The following is a 24,889-nucleotide window of genomic DNA, read 5'->3' as shown; positions in this document are numbered from 1 at the left end:
TTGTATGAGTTGGAAAGGAGTGGGGAAATTGACATTTATTGATGAGAAAATGGATGCTTCAATGTATTGTAAAATTCTCAAAGCCAACTTGCTACCATCTACTAAAAAGTTGAGAATGGGAAACGATTTTATACTACAGCAGGATAACGATCCAAAACATACTGCTAAGAAAACGAAGGTATGCTTTGAAACAAACAACATTTTTGTTTGGAATGGCCATCTTTTGTTTGTTTCGGAATGGCCATCTCAAAGTCCAGACTTGAATCCTATAGAAAATTTGTGGTATATTTTAGACAGAAAAACTGGTGACCAAGCATCTAAACACAAAGACAACTTGAAAGAGGGTATAATGAGCGCATGGGATAATATAACAACAAAAGAGATTCAAAATTTGGTCAACTCAATGCCAAATTGTCTAGCTAAGAACATCAAGGCCAAAGGAGGCCCCACTGGATAATAAGTTTCATGAAGTTTGATTAGTATGACATTATTTTTGAACTGTACGATTACTTTTTTTGCAGTCAATTTTATGCATTATTAGAACAATTTTGTAAAATGCAATAGGTATGAAAAGCAATTAATTCACCAATACACAAATAAATTCTTTAAACAATACTTGATAAGATACTAAAAAAAAAAAATTTGAAGCATTTTAACGGAAAACTCATACAATTTCCTTAACCGGAAATTTAACACACCACTTATACATTTCGATTTATTTTAATTGTTGTCAATATTATCATGTATATTAAGAATAGAACACAATTATTACGATGATAATAATAAAATTGACTTTGGGGATCTGAAAAAACGAATAAAACCAAAAATATGGTTCATTTAAAAAAATTAAGTAAAACAATTATTGTTATTGTTATGCACACTAATACAGCTTAAATTGAAACATTTTTTGACCACCTCTTGGTGGGAAATGGAAAAAAACCTACAAAAGGCATAACAATAAACATTACAATGATCTTTTTAATTGATAAATCCGGGAAATACCTAATATTTTTGAAAATGGGTAGGAATTTTCAAGTGGTGCATTAATTTTACGGTGAAGTGTGTGTATATATGTGTATACATACATACATACATACATACATACATACATACATACATACATACATACATACATACATACATACATACATACATACATACATACATACATACATACATACATAATTACATACATACATACATACATACATACATACATACATACATACATACATACATACATACATACATACATACATACATACATACATACATACATACATACATACATACATACATACATACATACATCTGTGTGTATGTGTGTGATTTTTAAACAAAAAAAAAAGAATAGATTTTTCTCTACTTTCCAGTTGTTTCTGTTCCAATAAATATAAAAACAATATGTGAAAAGTTACAGAAATTTTAGTAGGTAGCTCAACAAGATTTTAAACTTGTATAATGTAATCATTGCTGAGCTCCCAGATTTCTGGATCGGTTTTATAAAATTCAGTAGAGATTTTTCAGACAATCAAAAAACAACATGGAGTTCTTTGTAAAAAAATCTTCTATGTTCAATGTGACAGATTTCTCAAAATTTAGTTGTATCCTCTTTGGAGGGTCATCTTGGCCTGGTCATTCATGTAAAGCTTTCACCATGGCTCCTTTGGATTTTGCATTCGCTGCTGAATCAAAAAATGCCAAACCCAAAAGTTCTTCATTGATAATGCCACAGATTTCCAACAAGTTTACTGCCGGTTGTTTTGGAAATGGCAGGACTTTCTTTCTGATAGCAAACTAGAGTTTTTAAAAAATTTAGATCATTATTAGGTACAAATGCAGCAAGAGGAGCTGCAAACCATGCTTTCATGTAGACACAAACAAGAAAAATACAAGTCGAACATTATCCTTGATCCTCACATTCAAGTAATTTAAACTGTCCTCTAAATACCCAGATCTAGGAAGTGTACAATGCTTTTGTCATCCACCTGGTATGATGGATGGCACCAGGAGCATAACCTTAATTCCACAAGCAGGTGTGCTGCAAAGAAAAATAATATGATTCCAGAAATTCTTGATTTTCACCTCTAGTCTGGTTGTTTTCAAGCTGCTGCATGGCAAATGATATAACATCATATTTGTCGTTCTTTGTGGATCTAGCAACTCCTTTATTGTTAATTCCAGTTTTGTAAAATAATCTACAAATTTCTAGAATTTTTGAAAACATTCAAAGATTTCATTAAACACAATAGCCAAGATTAGTTTGAATATGTGATGATGGCATGCAAAATGAAGTAGGTCTTTTTCTAGTTTCTGTTCTAGTAAAACACAGAGACCATTTCTGCAACTACTGTTGCTTATTATTGATTGAAGCACATGGCACTTACAGTCTACTACTCCACACTCTTAGTAATTTGGCAATTGTGGATGCTTGTTCTTCTCCAGTACCATCAGAAAGTTTTTTGAGAACTTCAAGAATTTGGCTAACTGCAACACCAGATAATATGATGGGCAGATGATCAACCAAATCTTTACCATTCAGATCAGGAAGTAGTTGGCTGATTTTTAACTCATCTACACTGTGGTCTAGACTTTTTGCTGCAGCAGCTAATACATAAGTTGCCTTTCTATCACTTAACTTTGTCCTATCCAATCTTGCTGCCAGACTTGGTGTCACAATATTTATTTTCAGTCTTTGTTGTCTGTATGGTTTTGATTGTTTCTTCAAAACAGTTTTTTCTATTTCACTAGACAAACTTTCACTTTCACTATAAAAAGCTTCACCTTTTTCATCAATACTTGATGTTTCAAGAACAACTGTCTCATTCATGGCTTCTAAATATTAGTTTTCTTTCTTCTTTCTATCTGTCTTTAATTTTAGTTTTTAACATGTCCTAATTTCCTTTGAAGTAAGTGCCATATCAACTGGTCCCATACAATCATGACAGCCTTTCACTTTTTGAGCAAGTCTTTATCCTCTTGAATTTTAATTATGTTTAAGGCATCCACATGTGCAGTGTCAAACAAATTATCAGTTACTAAGAAATTCTATTTCATTCTTTTGCTAAGTTTCAGTCTTTCTGTAAGCATTTTTCTTCAACTTAATCCACTTACATAAGGATGCAAGCTTTATTCTAAAAAGTTGCTACCATTTGGACAAGAGCTGTTGCACTTCCACAAATAGTTTTTCTTGTGGTGGTGAAAAAAAACACTTATAACCTGTTTAATTGAAGGAAGTTTGCTTCCAGTTATCTCAATGCCTTTAGAATCTATTAACCAAATGGAAGTTTGACTTCCAATTTTTAGTGTATATTCAGCCATAATTCTAAATTTATTCTTAAATATCAAAAATTTGAATGTTACCATGTTATATGAAAATGTCTGTCAAATAGTAAACATATCTGCAGTCTGCACGAAGAAAATTATGTAACTGAGATTAATATATATTATTTATCAGCGTATAGAAAAAGCTATGATAGATATATATATATATATATATATATATATATATATATATATATACACATACATATATACATACATATATATATATATACACATATATATGCACATATATATATATGCACATATATATGCATATATATATATATATATATATATATATATATATATATATATATATATATATATATATATATATATATATATGTATTTCCTTCATGCTTAAAAAGGTTAAAAATATGAATTACCATGCTTTGATGAAAGCTAAATCATTTAATGATAGTTCGCTGGTCATTTTGTTTTTATTTAGATCTGTGTTGTTTAAAAAAAAAAAACTTTTATCTTGAAGATCATTAAAAGGTTCCTCTACTTCTGTGTTTGTTAACTCCTTAGGTGAATCTTGCTTCTTTTTGAACTTCAAGGGAACTTCAACAGTAGGAACAACTTTTTTCACATTTGTGTTGAATGCATCATGCTTTTGTTGGTTTTTTATTTTGAAACCCATATTTTTAGAACTGTTAAGAGCACTTCCCTTTTGGAATCTTTTTATACCATCTCCACATTTCAGAAAACTAAACTTTGCTTTAACTGGTGGTGGTTTCTCAATAAACTGAAATAAAATTACTGATATATTTCAAGATTATTATTACAAATGACAGCACCAAAAAAAACAAATATAAATTTCACCTTTCATCTCTGTTGTACACTAACTAAATCAGCAAAAGTTATCATTACCGGAACTTTTTTTAACTCTCTATCCAAGAGTTCTTCAAATATATATCCCTGTCCTAAATAATTCAAACTTTATCTTTAAAAATGTGTATTTATACATATAATCATCTTATAGCTTCAGTTTAAAACTTCTTCTTTTTTTTTTTTTTTCTCAAATTTACTTATAACAAGCTAGTTTAGCTCTCACTACCTAAATCAAAAAAAAAAAATTAATTTTATGCATAACATAAAATTAAGTTTTTTTTTTTATTGAATTTTTTGATTGCTATCAATTTTCAAAAGTAACATATAGTTAGTTACAAAACAACCTTAAAGTTAAAGAGCAATTAAATTAATTTGCATAATGGTGCTTAACACATACTGCAAAGCATTAACAACCAATTGCAGTATTTTTGAAACTTAAAAAAAATATTTTCTAAAGATTAGTACATGCACCAAACTTAATATTAACCTGTAAGATTTTTAACTTTGAAATAAAATAAGTGTTAACATTAATTAATCCTCATTTGTTTCAAAATATAATTTGATATTGTTTATTCACATAATGTGAAAATATACACCAGAAATGTAACTCTGTATAATGAAAACAGAACATAGGACACACCAAGGACATAAAAAAAAATAAAGTACCTTTATCTCCAACTTTTAGAGGTATGTCTTCTGGATTTTGAACCTGAATAATTAAAAAGTAAAAAGCAAAAGAATGCAAACTAAATAATCTTTTTATATTCAAGGTTGACAGATAAATATAGACAGAATACCTTCAACACTTGCTTTATTACTGTGTTATCATTTTTATCCCTATTAAAATGTGAGTTCCCAGAATTGTTTTTGTTATTTATTGGTTCAACACCATCTATCTTAAAATCTGCATCAATAATATTGAAATGGCTGAAACTATCCTCAGAATCACTACCTATTTTTCCACTGGAAATATCAGGAGTGCAAGCTATGTGTTTTGATGGAGTGCTTGTTGAATTTAAAGCCATGAAAAAATGCTCACTAATAGATGGATCATTTCGATTATCTGATTGATTTTTATATCTGAACTCTTCATTGTTCTTATAGCCAAAATTAGCTGCACTATTTTCAGGATAAAATTTTGAAACAGATTCTTCTTTTTTTGTTATTAAATGATTAAAACAACTTTCATGAATAGTTTCGCTTGAATTTGATAGTTGATTCTGAATTATCTTGTTAGAATGATTGCTTGCAAAATGAAGGTGTTGTTGCATCTGCCATTGCTGCAACTTTTTTAACTTTTTTAAAAGATTTTCTTTATCCATATTTTCTAAAAGTAGAAAGTATAACGTGTGCATACTATTTCCATTAAAAAAAAATTTTTTTGCAGCATAGAGTGAAAAAAAAGTTTTTTATATCATCTGTTAACAAAAATTGTTCACTGAAGATTAGCGTGGTTAAAAAAAAATTTCAAAACTCAAAGGCTTTTTTGAGTCTGTTTTGGTCAAAGAAAAATGACAGTAGAGTAATATTTTAAATTGTCTTATTGACTAAAAACTTTCAGATTTCTTTCATAACTCTTGAAATGCAGCAACAACTTATTTAAAAGCCACAAATTAAATACTGTTGTAATGTAGAATAGTTCAGTGTTCTTTCACTTATTTTCTTTTTAAGGATTGGTTAAATCCATAATAGGCCTAACATACATTGAATATTTATTAATGATAGTTTTTCGAGAAAAGTTTCAACAATATTCTTCAACAACTTGCAGCACTGTTTCACATCAAATGCAGTTTTGGCCACTTATCAGTATCTACTAACAGAAAGGAAATGTTAATTTCAAGTACTGGAAAAAAAAAAGAGAAAAAGGTCTTTTCCTGTATATCTTATTGAGGAACCTTGATTTTCTTTGAGTGTCTTTTGCTGTTTAGTTTACCATTTTCTGCTTTGACTCAAGTGCTACTATGTCTGAATAGATGCTGAGAGATCCCAATTCTCTGCTCAGGTATCATAAATGATATGCTGGTATTCTTAGATATTTCCTCATTAGTTACATGGTATATTAAGTTTAAATAATGGTGATATTCTTGAAATAAAAGCGATACTCTTCATAATTTAGATGACAATAAATCAGATTCAGAATTAGCAGATTTTTTAAAAATATTTTAAAATACCTAAATATAATAAAATTGTTTATTTCCACATAAGGATAGTTAAAGGAAGTTTATCTCTCTCCCTTGAGAGATTTTGACTTGTATTAACTGTGAAATGGCAGTAGTTGAAAGCACTGAAATATTTACAATGCCTTGCTAAATCTTGATCTTCTATAGAAACAGAAAGCATTATCTATGTTACATGCTATATTACTTATTTAGTTAATTTTGAAAACATATTAAGATTCCACACAGCAACAATTTCTTATACCAATGATTTAACTGGCTTTGCATAAAAACTTAATTTGCTGAGGTACTACTAAGCATAATAATAATAACCCAAAAGTAAATATGACTTATTTTACTAAATAGATATAGAAAGCAAGATAAAAAACAAAAAAGACTTGATGAAAAAGAACTTTAAATTTTTGCCTGTAGAAATTGAACCACTCAACTGAATAACATATATAATTTAGAAAGGAAACCATACATGAAGATATGGCTGACACAAAAACACTTAACTAAAATAAACAATTGACAAATTAAATCTTAAAAATAAACTAAGCCTGTGATAATCATTCATTAAAAATGATAGAACTCTTTACACAATTTGTATGCAAAATCTAATAAAAAGCAAAATACCTATTTAGGCATGTAACTTATACAAAAAAAATTAAATGAAATATAAATTATACAAAAAACTAAAATTTTATAATCCAATAGATGCAGCAAATGATTTTCCATCCATTTGTGTTGATACCTAAACAATAAAATATAGGTAACTTTATTCATCACCAATCACCAATCACCAATCACCAACCAATCACCAATCACCAATCATCATCATCATCATCATCATCATCATCATCATCATCATCATCATCATCATCATCATCATCATCATCATCATCATCATCATCATCATCATCATCATCATCATCATCATCATCATCATCATCATCATCATCATCATCATCATCATCATGATCATCATGATCATCATCATCATGATCATCATCATGATCATCATCATCATCATCATCATCATCATCATCATCATCATCATCATCATCATCATTATCTTTTTTGATTAAGAAAGATTATTGTTGAGTATTTTTAACTTAATTGAACCTGATTTATTTGTTTGTGGCATGAATAACTGACTATTTCCTCTATAACTTCACCATCACCTTTAATTAGCCTATATAAAAAAATAGCTTATTTAAACATTAACATGTATATATTTTGAATGTAATATCATTAATTTTTATTCAAAATTATTATAAAGTTTAGAAAGAGCTTTACAAACTATATTCTGTTAAGTCTGAGGTGAATTACATTTGTTAACTAAAAAAGTTATAGAACACAAAATCATAAAGAAAGCATAAGAACCTTATTTCAAATACAAAACTGGCGACCAAGATAATATTTGATACCTAATATATGTTGTACTTTTTGTGCCACAATATTATGTAAATTATTCATCTACTGTTTATCCTGTGTCTCCTAGTGAAGTCTATTATATTGTTAAAACAGGACAATTAGATTAGTGGTTCCTAACCAGAGATCCATGGACCCCTGGGGGTCCATCTAAACTCTTGAAAAGCACCACAAGGTAAACATAAATTCAAAATAAATTTGAGTTATTGAATTTTAATTTTGATATTTTTCTCTGTTTTAAAGAAACAAATAAATCTTAAATTCAAATTGTAATTCATGCTAGACAACATATGTTGCACAAAATCTGTGTAAGCCAATTCGACGTTAACCATCTATGACTTGCGGACCACAATGAAACAATAAATACTTTATATTATTCTTACATCTGTAAATTTTAAATGCTATATAAAATTATCTTATCTTATGGTAAAAATATTTTTCCTAACTAACTGGTTTGAAAGAAAGTAATTTGAAAGTAATTTAAATAAAAAATTATTTTCTTTGAATAGTCGAGAATATACTCCTCTCAAATGAATTATACAAATCTCGAGAAATGAAATATGGTTTTACCTACATGCTAAAAGAAACCATTTGCTACCCACAGTGTATTATTTGTTATAAAGTACTAGGAAATGACTGTATGAAACCCTCAAAGCTTGCTATTCACTTAAATAAGTGCCATCCTGATCTTCGAACAAAAGATTCTGATTTTTTCAAAAGAAAATTTGAATCACTGAAGAGATGTAAGTTGGATAAAACTGGGATTATTCACCAAACTCAACAGAAGCATCTTATAAGGTTTAATATATAATAGCACAGAAGAAAAAAGCTCACACATTGACTGAAGAAGTTATACTTCCATGTACAAAAGAAATTGTTAGATTATTATTTGGAGAAGAACCTGTGAAGAAGATAGATAATATATCTTTATCATATAGTTCAGTCAAACGAAGGCTAACTGACATTTCATCAATTATTAAAGAAAATATTTATAATGAAATTAAAGAATCACCATATTTTTCTATTCAGTTGGATGAGTCCACAGATGTAAGTTCAATGGCACAATTAATTGTATTTTGTAGGTATATTCACAATAATAAATTCAAAGAAGAATTTTTGTTCTCTTCTTTCCTTGAAACAACAACAAAAGCAGCTGATATTATGGAAATTATGAAACAGTTTTTCAATGACAATCAATTACAATCGAAATATTTGTTAGGAATTACTACTGATGGAGATCCTGCCATGATGGATTGTAAGTCTGGATTGCAGACTAGGGTAAAAGAGATTGCTCCAAATGTAGGTGGTGTACACTGTTTTATTCAAGTTGATTTTTTTACAACAATTTAGAGAGCCTGTACACTCGTTTCCATTTCGAACCACACAACATTTGGAATGTGGATTAGAAACGAAGTGAAAGAATTTTTATGTCAAATGAAAAGTGGACTGGTAGAATATTTTGAATTTGACAATTTTGAAATAACAACTGCTTATCTTGTGGACATTGTGGGTCATTTTAACAAGTTAAATTTGCAACTTCAAGGCAAAAATGCTAATGTCATTACACACTTGGATAAACTGAAGACATTTATTGAAAAGCTCAAACTGTATAAGACTAGAATTAATAATGGAAATTTGATAATGTTTCAAAATTTAAATAGCGTAATTGGAAATAACATGCTTCCCGACGTTATAAAGATAGAAACACTTTGTCAGCTAGATAATTTGATTAATGAATTTGGTAATTTTTTTCCAGGTGTGAACCTTTTGAGCAGTGAAGTAATTATATCACCATTTTCCTGTGATGTGAAAAATGTGAATGAGGAAGCACAAGAAGAATTGATAGAGTTAAAGAATGATACCACTGCTAAGGATCACTTCAAAATAACACCATTAAATAACTTCTGGTTGAAAATGAGGAATTCATATCCATCGTGTTCAACAATTGCACTTAAAGCCCTTATTCCTTTTTCAACAACATGTTTGTGCAAAGCAGGGTTTTCAGCCATGTTATCTATAAAAACCAAAAAAAGAAATAGACTTGAAATTGATGCAGTTATTAGATGTGCTTTATCAAAAACTAAACCGAATTTTCAGATATTAATTGCTGGTAAGCAATTAATATCTGAAAATTCGGTTTAGAATTCACATTGACCAGTTTTTGTATCATATATTAACTAAGATAAAATATTTTTTGGGTCATAGATAGTCTATTCAATTAAAAAATACCTTGAATAAAATATTGTCTTGATGAATAAAAATTAAAATGTTCGCCTTGTAATAATTTTTAAAAGCAAAGGGCTCCATGGAGATTTTTTGATATATAATATGGGGAATGGGTAAGAAAAGGTTGGGAACCACTGAATTAGATGAAACAAAAAAATTGATACAGTCAGGTCAAAATGCATAGTATGAATCACCTCAAACCAAAGAACCTTATTTTAAAAATTTAAACAAATAATTTCATCAGGGACCCAGATTTTCTTAGGAATAGGCCAGAATTTCTAGTTTCTAGTTTACAAAAATAAAATATTTTGATTAAAAACACAATATTTACATCGTTCTGTAGTCAGCTAAAGAAATTGACAGCCCTGTTTACTTGGGCAGAAAAAAATGATTCCACAATACTTACACTAAAGCATGTTAAGTCATTTTGGAATACATTCCCTTATGTTGACAGAATATGCTTGAAAAATATCTGCATTTACCAAATATTTTCTGCTAAACTAAATGGACTGAGGCAAACACAAAAAGTTAATGCAACATGAAATGGTGACTGGTATTGAGCAAGATAAGTTCAACACAGCTCAGAATTTTTATTATGTGATCTTATTGTATTTAAAAAATAGATCTATTAAGCTTTCTTTATTTTTTACAGTTTATTCAAAGTACTAAAAAAGAGTACCAATGAAGATTTTTTTTTATTTTTATTTTTGGAAAAAAAATTGATCTCACATAAATTCTAAACCTAAACCTATTTAAAGCTGTTAAATAATAAAATTAAATAACTTAGTGACAATAAATTATAATAAATCATGCATAACAAGACACAATGACAAACAGCAAAATTAGAATTTCAAGTAGTTCTAGTGTAGTCTATTGAAAGCTATACATTTCATGTGAATAAATTTTACTTGTTATTTTTTTCTAAATGGCCTCTAATACTTTGTCCATCTAAGCCCAAACATAGCTAGATTCATATTTGGTCAAGTTGGCCATGGCAATAAATTTTTTTTCATGTAGGCCTTTAATGCCTCAATGTAGGTGTCAAGTCATGTAGGCCTTTAATGCCTCAATGTAGGTGTATTAGTTATATAACCTGGTAATTCAGGAATCTACTTCATAAAAACTAAAGCAGCCTTAAATTAAAATGCTTTTACCATCAACTTACAACTTTAGTACAACAAAGCAATTACTAGAGTTTTTAGATTCAAATCCTTTTACAAAAACCTTACAATTTTGAAGTTATTTTATTTGGTAAAAATAAATTGCTTCTGCTTTTCTCCTGTTTCCACCATAATCTTTTGAGTCTACTCCTGAGTCAGCATCTCTAAATTCTGCATTAAATAGTAAAATGTTTCTGACTATATTTGAAGAAAGATTTTTTTCAGAGTATTGTATTTTATGAACTTCTAAGTCAAATATCAGTTTTTTTTGTGTGACAGTAAAACATTTCTCTGCTATTATGCACACAAAAAATATGTCTATATCATATATGAATACATTTTCATGATAATTTAAAAAATAAAAAATTAAAAAATTCATGAAACAATTTTTTTTGAGACCACTACATATATCTTATAATTGAACATTCCTTCCTTTCATTATATACCTTTATAAAAAGGAAAGCCCTTATTTTTTCTAAACATTCACAGTGTGTATTTAAGTTTTTATAGAGAGCATTAGGATGTAATAAAGATTATTTACAGTTTATAAAGAACTAATCATAAAAGTAGTCCTACCTATGCCTTCCTGTTGCTGAATCATACACCCGTCTAACAACAGACTGCTTTTTATCAAATTCCTCTTTTGTCATAGGAGCCATACTATAATATTATCATACTGATATTTTTATAAACTATTAGTAAAAAATAAAATAAAGTATTTCTAACTCTAAAACCTACAAAATATTAAAAATTGCAAACAACTTACAATCATTTTTAATAATAAATTTTGAAGTATAAGCAGTGAACAAATCATTTTAAAGCAAGGATCTAATTACAGTTAAAAATTGATTAAGATAAAATCTTCATTTGATTAAAAACGCTGGAATTATTTAAACCAACAGTTTAAAGAAAAAAAAACAATTGCACAAAGACAATTTTTTCACACTAATTGAAAAAACTTGGAAAGAGATAATCATAAACATCCTAATTAAGCTTGTGGACTCCACACAGTCATTTTCAGGATGCTTTTAATACGAAAAGAAGTATGGAAGTAATACTCCATAATTTAGGCAAGGTACACTTTTAATGAATGAAATAAAAATTTTTGATCTTTAAATGTTAAAATATCAACACAATTTTAAATATTCAATTAAAAGTTTGATCTTGTCAAATTTTGTGGAACCTGTAAAAATTAAAAAAAAAAAAACTAGATTTATTGAACAATATTGATTAAGAACATTTTAAACAGTGGATTAGAAAGACATGGCTTTTTGCTAATTTTTTCAACGTTTTTTTTATGCAAGAACGTTTGCTATATTTTTCTCAACAATTCAAACACAGGTCCAATCTTTGGGATATGCAAAATATACAGCAAAAAATAATATACAAGTATTATTATGTAATGCTATTGTGCAGAAGAGAAATATAAAGAATTTATGCAAGAATAAAAATATATATGTAAGGGCAGAAAAAGGTATCTCATAATATTGATTTTTAAGTTAAAATTATTGTAAATAATTTCTTCTTATTATTATGATAATGTCACTCATCAACAAAAAAAGTTATTTTTCTCATTATGATAAAAATTAACTTCTTTAAAACCAGCTTTTGTTGCTGATAACAAATTTTTTACTGTTTTAATGTCAGATTTGTGAAATATCTTAAAAGTTTTTCTGAATATCCTATATTTAACAATAGAATGGAAGATAGGATGGGTGTGGGGCAGGGGTTGAGCAGTGCACAAGTTACCTAATTGTCTGTTTGTAAACAATCTATTGCACTCTTTGCAGCATATATACATTAAAAGTACTATTAAATATTTAACAGCAATAGGCCTTTATAAGTAAAATAGTTCAACTTAATGTAATATAAATATTGCCCATTAAAAATCCTATGAGGAAGGCTTCCTACTGCACAATCTTTGTGGAATCTAATTATGCAGTATTCAGAAGTAGTAAGCCAACATACCTTGCATCAGTCTGTCAACATTTGTTGGAAAACACCTAACGCATGCTTTTCCATCAACCTATTGTCTGGGGGAAAACTTTTACTCACTTTATTGCTGACTCAAAGAGATTTTTGGGAGAATAGCCAAGATGGAAACTCAAAATTTAACATAACAATCATCATCAGCACAACCAAAGATAGAGAAAGCAGTAGTGCTTTGTAAATACACCTTGCAGTGTTCCTCACACTTGATAGCCTGAAGTAGCATTAGCATATTATCTAGGTCTATTATTTAGATTATCAATGTGCACTATTGGAATAAGTGGCTTTGAATTCTCATTGTGTAGGGTAGTGGTTCCTAACCAGAGATCCATGGACCCCTGGGGGTCCATCTAAACTCTTGAAAAGCACCACAAGGTAAACATAAATTCAAAATAAATTTGAGTTATTGAATTTTAATTTTGATATTTTTCTCTGTTTTAAAGAAACAAATAAATCTTAAATTCAAATTGTAATTCATGCTAGACAACATATGTTGCACAAAATCTGTGTAAGCCAATTCGACGTTAACCATCTATGACTTGCGGACCACAATGAAACAATAAATACTTTATATTATTCTTACATCTGTAAATTTTAAATGCTATATAAAATTATCTTATCTTATGGTAAAAATATTTTTCCTAACTAACTGGTTTGAAAGAAAGTAATTTGAAAGTAATTTAAATAAAAAATTATTTTCTTTGAATAGTCGAGAATATACTCCTCTCAAATGAATTATACAAATCTCGAGAAATGAAATATGGTTTTACCTACATGCTAAAAGAAACCATTTGCTACCCACAGTGTATTATTTGTTATAAAGTACTAGGAAATGACTGTATGAAACCCTCAAAGCTTGCTATTCACTTAAATAAGTGCCATCCTGATCTTCGAACAAAAGATTCTGATTTTTTCAAAAGAAAATTTGAATCACTGAAGAGATGTAAGTTGGATAAAACTGGGATTATTCACCAAACTCAACAGAAGCATCTTATAAGGTTTAATATATAATAGCACAGAAGAAAAAAGCTCACACATTGACTGAAGAAGTTATACTTCCATGTACAAAAGAAATTGTTAGATTATTATTTGGAGAAGAACCTGTGAAGAAGATAGATAATATATCTTTATCATATAGTTCAGTCAAACGAAGGCTAACTGACATTTCATCAATTATTAAAGAAAATATTTATAATGAAATTAAAGAATCACCATATTTTTCTATTCAGTTGGATGAGTCCACAGATGTAAGTTCAATGGCACAATTAATTGTATTTTGTAGGTATATTCACAATAATAAATTCAAAGAAGAATTTTTGTTCTCTTCTTTCCTTGAAACAACAACAAAAGCAGCTGATATTATGGAAATTATGAAACAGTTTTTCAATGACAATCAATTACAATCGAAATATTTGTTAGGAATTACTACTGATGGAGATCCTGCCATGATGGATTGTAAGTCTGGATTGCAGACTAGGGTAAAAGAGATTGCTCCAAATGTAGGTGGTGTACACTGTTTTATTCAAGTTGATTTTTTTACAACAATTTAGAGAGCCTGTACACTCGTTTCCATTTCGAACCACACAACATTTGGAATGTGGATTAGAAACGAAGTGAAAGAATTTTTATGTCAAATGAAAAGTGGACTGGTAGAATATTTTGAATTTGACAATTTTGAAATAACAACTGCTTATCTTGTGGACATTGTGGGTCATTTTAACAAGTTAAATTTGCAACTTCAAGGCAAAAATGCTAATGTCATTACACACTTGGATAAACTGAAGACATTTATTGAAAAGCTCAAACTGTATAAGACTAGAATTAATAATGGAAATTTGATAATGTTTCAAAATTTAAATAGCGTAATTGGAAATAACATGCTTCCCGACGTTATAAAGATAGAAACACTTTGTCAGCTAGATAATTTGATTAATGAATTTGGTAATTTTTTTCCAGGTGTGAACCTTTTGAGCAGTGAAGTAATTATATCACCATTTTCCTGTGATGTGAAAAATGTGAATGAGGAAGCACAAGAAGAATTGATAGAGTTAAAGAATGATACCACTGCTAAGGATCACTTCAAAATAACACCATTAAATAACTTCTGGTTGAAAATGAGGAATTCATATCCATCGTGTTCAACAATTGCACTTAAAGCCCTTATTCCTTTTTCAACAACATGTTTGTGCAAAGCAGGGTTTTCAGCCATGTTATCTATAAAAACCAAAAAAAGAAATAGACTTGAAATTGATGCAGTTATTAGATGTGCTTTATCAAAAACTAAACCGAATTTTCAGATATTAATTGCTGGTAAGCAATTAATATCTGAAAATTCGGTTTAGAATTCACATTGACCAGTTTTTGTATCATATATTAACTAAGATAAAATATTTTTTGGGTCATAGATAGTCTATTCAATTAAAAAATACCTTGAATAAAATATTGTCTTGATGAATAAAAATTAAAATGTTCGCCTTGTAATAATTTTTAAAAGCAAAGGGGTCCATGGAGATTTTTTGATATATAATATGGGGAATGGGTAAGAAAAGGTTGGGAACCACTGGTGTAGCTGGTATAAACTTCAACAAAACAAATTTAAAGTTTGGTCTTGGTGTTTTTATCTGTGATGCTCCAGCTAGAGCGTTTTTGAAACAACTTGTTGGACACACCTTAAAGCACGCTTGTGAGCGTTGTGAGATTGTTGGTGAGTATGTTGCTCATCGCGTGGTGTTCAAGCCCCAAAGTTTATATCTGTTAAGGTCTAATGCATGTTTTGATCAGCTTTTGTATTTAAATGGTCATCAAATTGGTGTATCCCCTCTCTCAAGTTTAGGTGCATCTTTGACCAATGACTTTGTTTTAGATTACATGCATCTAGTTTGTCTAGGAGCAACAAAAAGAATTTTGACTTTTTTAGTTCAGGGTCCAAGAGTATGCAGGCTGTCAAACTTTTTAATAAGCGATATTTCTAACAGACTGTTATCTTTAAATGGCAAGTTACCTTCTGACTTTGCTTGCCAACCACGTTCATTGTATGAGCTAGACAGATGGAAAGCGACAGAATTCAGACAGTTTTTACTTTATACTAGTCCTCTGGTGTTGAAAGCTGTGCTTCAAAGTGACATGTATCAACATTTTCTTTTGCTTCATGTTTCTATTTCTATTTTGTTGAGTTCTAATAGTGAGTTCAGGCGTCATTACTTATCTTATGCTAGGGACTTGCTTAAGTGTTTTGTAGAAAACGCTGCAACGTTTTATAGTGAAACCTTTGTGGTTTATAACATTCACAGTTTGGTTCATCTCTCAGATGATGTTGAAAATCAAGACTGTTCACTCAATGAAATGTCCGCTTTCCCTTTTGAAAATTTTCTGCAAACATTGAAGATAGAAGTTCGAAACTGCAACAACCCAATATCACAAGTTGCAAAGCGTCAGTTTGAATTGCAAAATGTCAGAACTGTATTTAAAACTTCAAAGCGTACAAACCTGTCTGTAAGTTTTCGAGATTCTTGTTTTCTACATCAGAACTCTTTTTTTGTGATTGTTGAAAATCTTGCAGATGATAACTACTTGTGCAATCGTTTAAAGGTGAAATATACTAAAAGCTTTTATACCAGCCCAGTGGATTCTAAAATCTTTGACATCGGTTTTGTTGAGAAGTTTGACGAAGTGGCATTTACATCCAAAAGGGTTCTGGTTCTTAAGACTGAACTTGTAAGAGTAAAGAAGGTTTCAGTATTGCCTTTCAATAATGGTTTTGTATATTTTCCTCTTTTGCATGAATCAGAGCAAAAATAATTTTTTTTTTGTACATTAGTTGTTGTTGTTTCTTTGTTATTTATTTAGTTTTCTTTGTTTTTTATAAGTTTAGTTTTTTTTTATTTGTTTAGTTTTATTTGTTTTTTATTTTTTAGTTTTTTTTTATTTGTTTAGTTTTTAACTGCAGAATTAAAGTTTTTCAAAATCAATTTGCTTATTTTAGCACAATACAACACCCTTAACCAATTTCAACTTGCTCAATTTTTATTCTTCTTCAATATGGGAATTTAAGAATTAGGTTACATTGTAAACTTGAAACAGTTGGTAATTAAAATCCTATGGTTAAATTTAATGTCAAAAAAAAAAAAGGTGTCAAACTTCAAACCATGAACTTAACTTTCCAAATTGGTATTTTGAGAAGAAGACATTGTAAAAACAATTTTCCAAAAAAAGCTTTAAAAAAACTTTTGAAATACCTTTTTCTAAACATTCCATTTTTAACTACTTTTTCTCAAAACAGTTAATTTGTACCTAATTATTTCATTAAAAAAAAAAATAGTAACACATTACTTTAATGGATTTTAAACACTTTAGGTTCAATGAAATATGGCTGCTGCAAACTTGTTGACTGCTCATTTTGAACAAAATGTTCTTTTTTATTTCTGGGAATATTTTGGAGCATGATTCAAGTTTTTATTTCCAGTAAATTTAACAATAGTAGATCTGATGAAGGTACATACATATGTGACTGATTTATAGAGTTTTAAACATATAGTCAATATGGAGAGCAATTGTTATCCTATGTAGTTAGTTTTAATTGAAGAAGTGTTTAATTTAGCATTAAATTTGACACGTTGTCCTTGAAACAAAAAGTAGTCAGCAAGTCCAGGACAGTGGCTATATTCCTGTCAAAATATTAGTATTATTACATTAGGATTAGTGCATTATATGTAAAATAATCTCAGAAACTAGATGTGGTAGGGAAAAGCTAAATACATATTTCAGATCAATGTTAAAAATAGTATCTATTAAACCACCCCTGTTTGTTGATGAAAAAACCTTGCTGACAAATGTTGCTCCTCAGGAAATCATTAAATATAATGAACTTTGAATAACAAAATAAGAAACTTTTTTAACAATATTTATATAAAGTTAGATTAACATATAATACATGTGAATCAAACTTCATATTTGTTAACATTTCATTGCTTTTGTTTTTTTTTTAAGATAACAAACTTTTTTTTAAAATACATTCAACCAATATATAACTCATAGATATTATGAGCTAACTAGAAATTTCTTACCTTTTTTTTGGAGACAGTTCTTTTTTCACCTCATTTGCAAAAACACTTTGAGAACACTGTAATACAGTCTCTTGCTTTTTTTTCTTATGCTTTTGTGCTGTCTTTTTTTTACTTTTTTCATCAAGTGATGAATGTATTTTTTCTTTTCTAGCTTTCTTATCATGAGATAAAATGTCTTTCGTACTTTCATTTTTGCAAACTTTTGAAGATGATTTAATTGAGGAATGCTTTTTATGCTTCTTGCTTTTATGTTTCTTTTTAGTATCACATGAAGATTCATCATTTTCAGCAATATTAGATGTTTTTACATCTTTACTGATGTCATCAGATTCATTTTTCATAATGCCTAAATAGACTAAAAACAGCCTCATTACTTTTTACAAATTAACTGATTCAGAACTGGTTTATAAAATTTAAAAATTTTTACGATGAAGAGTTTTAAAGGACTGTTTACATAAAAATTATAATGAAAAAGAAAATAACTTTACAGTGAAGGAAATAACTTTAAATTCACGTATATGTTATAAACTTTCCTAAAAACTACATTAGTGAACAAAGTTCAAATATGAATACGTCTATGTAACATTAACTGTAAATGGCTTCTTATTATTTCGAATTTAAGTACTCCAATCTAAAGCTCTTATAAACTCTTCCTCTGTAAATTCTAACAGTTTTGCTGCTTCAATATGCATCTATAAAAAGTTAATTTAAACATAAATTAAATAAGGAGTTTAAATTGATATTTTTGGAAATTGTAGTTAATTTACAAAACAATAAATAAAAACTGTGTTACAAAAAATTATTCTTGATAAAAAGTTTTACTTTTTGGCGCTTAAGAAGATCAACCAGTTTCAGTTGCTTTTTGAAAGCAGTCATAAGCTCAGACTTCTGTTTTTCCAAGCGAGTATTTTCACTTTTCAAAACCTCAAACTGTTTATTGTCTGTATCATTAGCGACCTAAAGTGTAAGAACTTATTTTTGTAAGGTTAACATTAACATTCAAACTAAATGTTTTGTTTTATTTATGTTTGGACTTAAAAACTACAATTAAAAAAACCTTACTTTCAAACATTCCTTTGATTTTTGCAGAGCAATTTTATATTTTTCTACTTCTTCTAAAGCACGATTTAATCTTAAAAACAAAAAAATCAGAACTTGATTTCATTTTTTTTTTTGGTGTAAAAATAACTACAAAACTTGAATAAAAAACAGTTTTTATCTTTTTTAATTGCAGGTTTTTTTACTCTAGTATTTCATTTCTATATGTTGAATTTAAAAATGTGCAACAACAGAATTGAGTCAAAGTTAAAAAGAGAAACAAAATGTATCTTTAATATAAAATCTTAAAAAATTAAAAAGTTAATTTTTTTTCAAAATGTTTTAAAAATATTTAAAAGAAAGAGTCATGTAATATTATTATACTCATCTATATTACTTTTTATATTTAAAGAATTTTTACCCTCTTAAGGATTTTTTTACAAAATGAAGCATTTCCAAATTAATCTATTTAAAATAAAGTTTACCACTATGACTATATTTGTTTCTATAGCCATATCATCATTTAGTACCATTTCAATACCATCCCACCAAGACTAGAACTAAAATATGGTTATTAAAATCATTTTAAATTTGCCCAAATTCAATACCTTATTTCTAGGGAATTTATGGTTGTAAGTGCATGTTTCTTATCACGAGCCAAAGAATCATTTTCCTAAAAATGAGAAACTAAATTGTCTTTAAATTTAGTAAAAACTTGAATAATTGTCACAAACAAAGCATCTCATTATTTTCAGTTCTTTGGTTTTGCTTATTTTAAAAAAGTAATTGTTTTGTTTTTTTCATAATGGAGCAAAAAAGATATGCAATTTATTTAGTAATTTAATGAAGGCTGGAAAGAGTTTCTATTGGAGATCATAAAGCATGTGTATAATCAAGCATAAATCGCTTTAAACAAGTTAAGTTTTCTTACTAATATGAATTTGATTGTTAATACACAAACTAAAGTGTTGCCTAACTTAATGGCTTGTAGATAAAAATTTATTATGCTATAGATTATACTTCTTTCAATGAAAACTCTTAAACAATATCATGATTACTTTAATATATCCAGGCATGGGCATGAATATTTATTATCAAGTTAAAATTGTCTTACTTACAGGGTGCGTAAAAAGTTCCCGCACTGCTCTGGCAACGACGTTATTTCCCTTTTTTTAAAGCATACCGTTTATTTTTCTGCATTATTTATGCTCTTCTCTAATCTTTGAATATGTTTTAATACTGACGTTTTTAGGTTCCATGATGAAATCAAGAGATTTGCGGCCGGCAATCGAGAGGCTACCTAAAGAGAAAAGAAAGCATCGGAGATCGCTCGTCTTCTGAATGTTCCGCGGCGTACGGTTTACGATTACTTGAAGCGACTTGAAGAAACTGGTTCCATTGATGATCGTCGACGTTCTGGAAGACTAAAAACTGCAACTTCGGGTAAAATCGTCAAAAAAATCCCCGACAAGATTCAGTACAACCCAAAACGATCGATGAGACAAATGGCCAAGGATGAAGGGATTTCGGAAGGTTCAGTTTGGCAAATCGTCCACATAAAGCTCGGAAAATACTCGTACAAAATTCAAAAAGCTCACGGACTTACTGATCGGATGAAAGCCAATCGTTTGGCCCGTTGCAAGGAGCTTCTCAAGCGATTCAAGAAGCCGGCGGATGCCTCGACGATTCTCTTCACGGACGAGTGTCTCTTTACTGTCGAGTAGTTCGTGAACCATCAGAATGACCGGATAATCGCTGGAAACGTTCAAGAAGCAAACCAGAAAGGTCGAATTGCTTCAAAGACAGCTCACCCCCAAGCGGTGATGGTTTTCAGAGCGATTACAGGAGACGGCAAGATGCCATTGGTTTTTATCAATCAAGGAGTGAAAATTAGAACTCAAAACTACCTGGATGATATTTTGACGACAGAGTTATTAACTTGGACCATTTCACACTTTGGACAGCGGTTTTGGACGTTTCAACAGGATTCCGCCCTAGCCCACAAAGCAACGGTCGTCCAGGATTGGTGCAAAGCCAATTTTCCAGGTTTCATCACACGAGAAGAGTGGCCTCCAAACAGCCTGGATCTTAATCCCCTTGACTATTCCATTTGGGGAATTATGAAGGCCAAGGTTGGAGCTGTTCGTCATCCAAATTTGAACTCTTGTCAAGAGTGGCCCAATCTTTACGACAAGCACTCGAAAAAGAATGGGCCACTCTTGACGATGATATGGTGTCCACCGCAGTTGAATCCCCCAAGCGCCTCAGGGCATGTATCAAGGCGAAAGGAGGACTTTTTGAGATCTGACTTGTTTTTGTTGTTTAGTATGTTATCAAGAATAAATGTTTAAACTTTTGGCACATTATGATAGTTCTACGTGTTTTTACGTCGTAAATACTGAGTGTGGAAACTTTTTTACGCACCCTGTAATTTACCCATCTGTTTTTATTGATTGTTAAATATAATTCCACTCAATAACACTAAACACTAGATTTTGGTCTAGTATTTAGCATTATTGAATCACCAGGTTCAAAAAATGTGGAGCTCATGTGAAGCATCTTTTATATTAGAGGTTATCTCTAAATTTTTATGAAGAAAAAAAAAAGGAAATTTAAAATCTAGACAAAGTGCTTAACCAAAGTAAAAAATGACTTAAAAATGTTACAGATATAAAATAAGATTTTTTATTAAATGCATTTTTCTCGAAATTTCAGACCAGCTACTAGCCGTCTCTATTTTTTGGATGCACTTTTTTTCTCTTAAAATTTAAATCTTTTAGTTCAAACACAAAACTTAAAGACTTAAATTTTTTAGTGTTTTGAGGGTTCAAATAGGTGACTTTATGAGCATACTGATTAAGTTTAGAGTTTTAACAATTTACACTAGTTGTTTAATATATACCAATGATCAAAAGAGATTTCAACAGAAACTTGCATTTTCCTAATGTTGATTGCTTGCTATCATAAAAACACTAAATTCTAAATGTATAAATGCTTCCACAGCAACAGCTATTTAATGACAGTGTGCACCTCAACAAAAGCAAACTTAATTTAGACTTAATGTCTTATCTTTTAATATAAAAAGCTTATAAAATATAGATAAAAAAACATCTCTTCAATAAAATAAACCATCTAACTGAAAAACAAGTAAAAATTAAGAAATATTTAAATAAGACATAATCAACATTATATTTGATCACCATTAGATCAACCAGTACATAACCTTTACACTAGTTGTATAAATTATATTGATAGTAAGTATAAAACTAAATTTGTTAATGATAAGAAAAACTAATAAAAACAAAAAACCTTTTTAATGCTGAGCAACTGGTTTTCCAGATCACAATTTTTTAAAGTGAGTTCTTCTTTCAGTTTTTTAGACTTCTCTATTGCAGACTATAAAAAATATTAAATAATTACAACTTTTTACAATAAAAAAATACTTTTTTTTTACAACAAAAAAAAACACAAAAAAAGATAATTTGTTACAAAAAAGAAACTTATTTATGGTCACAATTGCTTCAAAAATCTGGAATAAATATCAAATATGATAAATAACACTTTAATTAAAATGCCAATTTAATTAAATGACTATTGATTGGGGTTGGCCTATATGGTGAGCTTGGTATAGCTTGTTAAATAATTCACATTTTGAAAGTTGTCCTAGTACATGAAATTTTGTTAATGCTAGCATTCAGAATGCCATAAAAAAAGATTTTATGATGTTTTTGGAAGCAGTATTTGTAACTTAATTGTTCATGGCAGTCTTGGTAGGAAGTACTGACATAGTAGTGGATGCAAAACTTGAAATTTCTTCAATCATGACTTCTCTATAATGCAAACTATCAAGACAGTAATAGGTCATTTGACAGCAGGTGGATTATCGATTGTTCCAGTGTTGCTGCAAGTATGTAATGGCACAACAATCTTGAGGAAACAAAAAATTTTTGCTAAACAGTTCTTTATTTAACCATAAATTTTTTGAATCACCAGAAATTATTCCAACCGAAGAGCGTTTTTTCAAAAGGGATTAAGTCCATTTTTGACAAAATTGGTTTTTTTTACTTTTGGATTCTATAGTAAAAATGGCACAAATCTAACTATAATAACATGGATAGAAAATTATTCATCCACTTTTCTTTCAATAATAAAATCATCAAGTTTTTTCAAAAAGGCCCAGTATTAAAAAATATAGCAAAAACTTAAGTTAACGCTTGTGCAGTAGCAACTTCTGTAACAAATTTTATCTAAAAATGGCATATAAACAAATAATAGATTCAGAACTGGAAATGTTTTCTTACTCTTTAACCCCTGGACATAGTCGTATGTATGTATGTATGTATGTATATGTATGTGTATGTATATGTATGTATGTATATATATATATACATACATACATACATACATACATACATACATACATACATACATACATATATATATACATATATATATATATATATACATATATATATATACATATATATATATATATATATATATATATATATATATATATATATATATATATATATATATATATATATATATATATATATATTATTTTTAATAATTTATTAATACTTACACACACACTATATATATATATATATATATATATATATATATATATATATATATATATATATATATATATATATATATATATATATATACAGTAGCGTCCAAAAGTAATTGGACAAACACCTTTTTTGTTATATTTTCTCATTAAGTTAACATTTTTAAATGAAATTTTGCGTAAGTGTGTCAAATTATACTACAATTATGAAAAACAAAACAAAAATTCCCTTTTAAAAGTAATTACTCAAAATTTTGCTAAAAGAATGGAAATGATTGGCTCAAAAGTAATTGGACAAGCTAAATTCTAACAATGTTGATATAATTTAGACTATTTTAACTTCTTTTTCTGAAGGCAGAGTTTTATAAAAACATTCAATTATCAATAATTTGCAATGGGACATAATAAATATTTAAGCGAGGCACTGAAAAAGTTGATTATACATACATCTAATAACGGTAAGAATGTGCGACAACTGTTAATAGATATGACCATTCCGCGATCAACAGTTGGTTATACATTAAAAGTTTTTCAACAACGGAGTCACTTCCAAGTTTCAACGAAGTCAGGACGCCCGAAATCAACAACTTTTCGCCAAGATAATGTTGTAGTAAGATTGTCAAAGGCAGATCCGCGCAAGAGTGCTAAAGAAATTCATAGAGAATTTACTCAGTCACATCAAAATTCTTGCTCTTATGCAACAGTAAGGCGTCGCTTGAGACAAAACAACCTTTTTGGCCATCAACCTGTTAAAAAACCTTTTGTTTCTGCAAAAAATCGTAGAGAACGGTTAAAATTCGCTAAATTGAACAGCAAACCAATAGTTGAAAATACTATGGAGTGATGAGTCAAAGTTTAATATGTTTGTTCCTGATGGTATTAAATATGTTCGACGTCCAATAGGTGTTCGAAATGATGTTAAGTACCAAGTTCCTACAGTAAAGCATGGTAGTGGTTCAATAATGGTTTGGTCATGTTTTGGCCGTGATGGAGTAGGTCCAATCTATCGATTTCAAGGCATTACGGACCAAAGCATGTATAAAGGAATAAAGATATAATGCTGCCACATGCAAAAGACAAAATGTT

At 29.0% G+C, this 24,889-nt stretch overlaps 1 protein-coding gene and 1 long non-coding RNA gene across 10 annotated transcripts in view; one reads left to right on the top strand and one right to left on the bottom strand.

Annotated features, from left to right (window-relative positions):
- The window catches only part of LOC145184459 (centrosomal P4.1-associated protein-like), a 29,791-nt gene extending 11,472 nt beyond the window's left edge, over positions 1 to 18,319 (bottom strand). For 6 of the 9 annotated variants that reach the window (XM_090093281.1, XM_090093283.1, XM_090093282.1 and 3 more), the window contains exons 1-5: positions 18,187 to 18,319; positions 4,956 to 7,068; positions 4,825 to 4,867; positions 4,198 to 4,250; positions 3,711 to 4,072 (exon numbers count right to left, since the gene is read on the bottom strand). In XM_090093281.1, coding sequence (XP_089949407.1) covers positions 3,711 to 4,072; positions 4,198 to 4,250; positions 4,825 to 4,867; positions 4,956 to 5,513 — 1,016 coding nt within the window. In that variant the 5' untranslated portion in view covers positions 5,514 to 7,068; positions 18,187 to 18,319. Of the gene's footprint in view, positions 1 to 3,710; positions 4,073 to 4,149; positions 4,251 to 4,824; positions 4,868 to 4,955; positions 7,069 to 18,186 lie in introns of all 9 variants that reach the window. The other 3 variants (XM_090093287.1, XM_090093288.1, XM_090093290.1) reach the window with 3 other exon arrangements.
- LOC149886010 (uncharacterized) overlaps positions 1 to 24,889 on the top strand; it is a 169,967-nt gene that overhangs the window by 21,630 nt on the left and 123,448 nt on the right. The gene's annotated exons all lie outside the window — the stretch shown is intronic.

The sequence above is a fragment of the Hydra viridissima genome, unplaced genomic scaffold (assembly GCF_058129835.1).
Source record: "Hydra viridissima isolate aposymbiotic clone 2 unplaced genomic scaffold, HvirCarnegie_v1 scaffold_7, whole genome shotgun sequence".
Classification (NCBI taxonomy): Eukaryota; Metazoa; Cnidaria; class Hydrozoa; order Anthoathecata; family Hydridae; genus Hydra; species Hydra viridissima.
The sequence above is the reverse complement of the archived record's forward strand: the minus strand, read 5'-3'. Positions and strand labels throughout refer to the sequence as shown.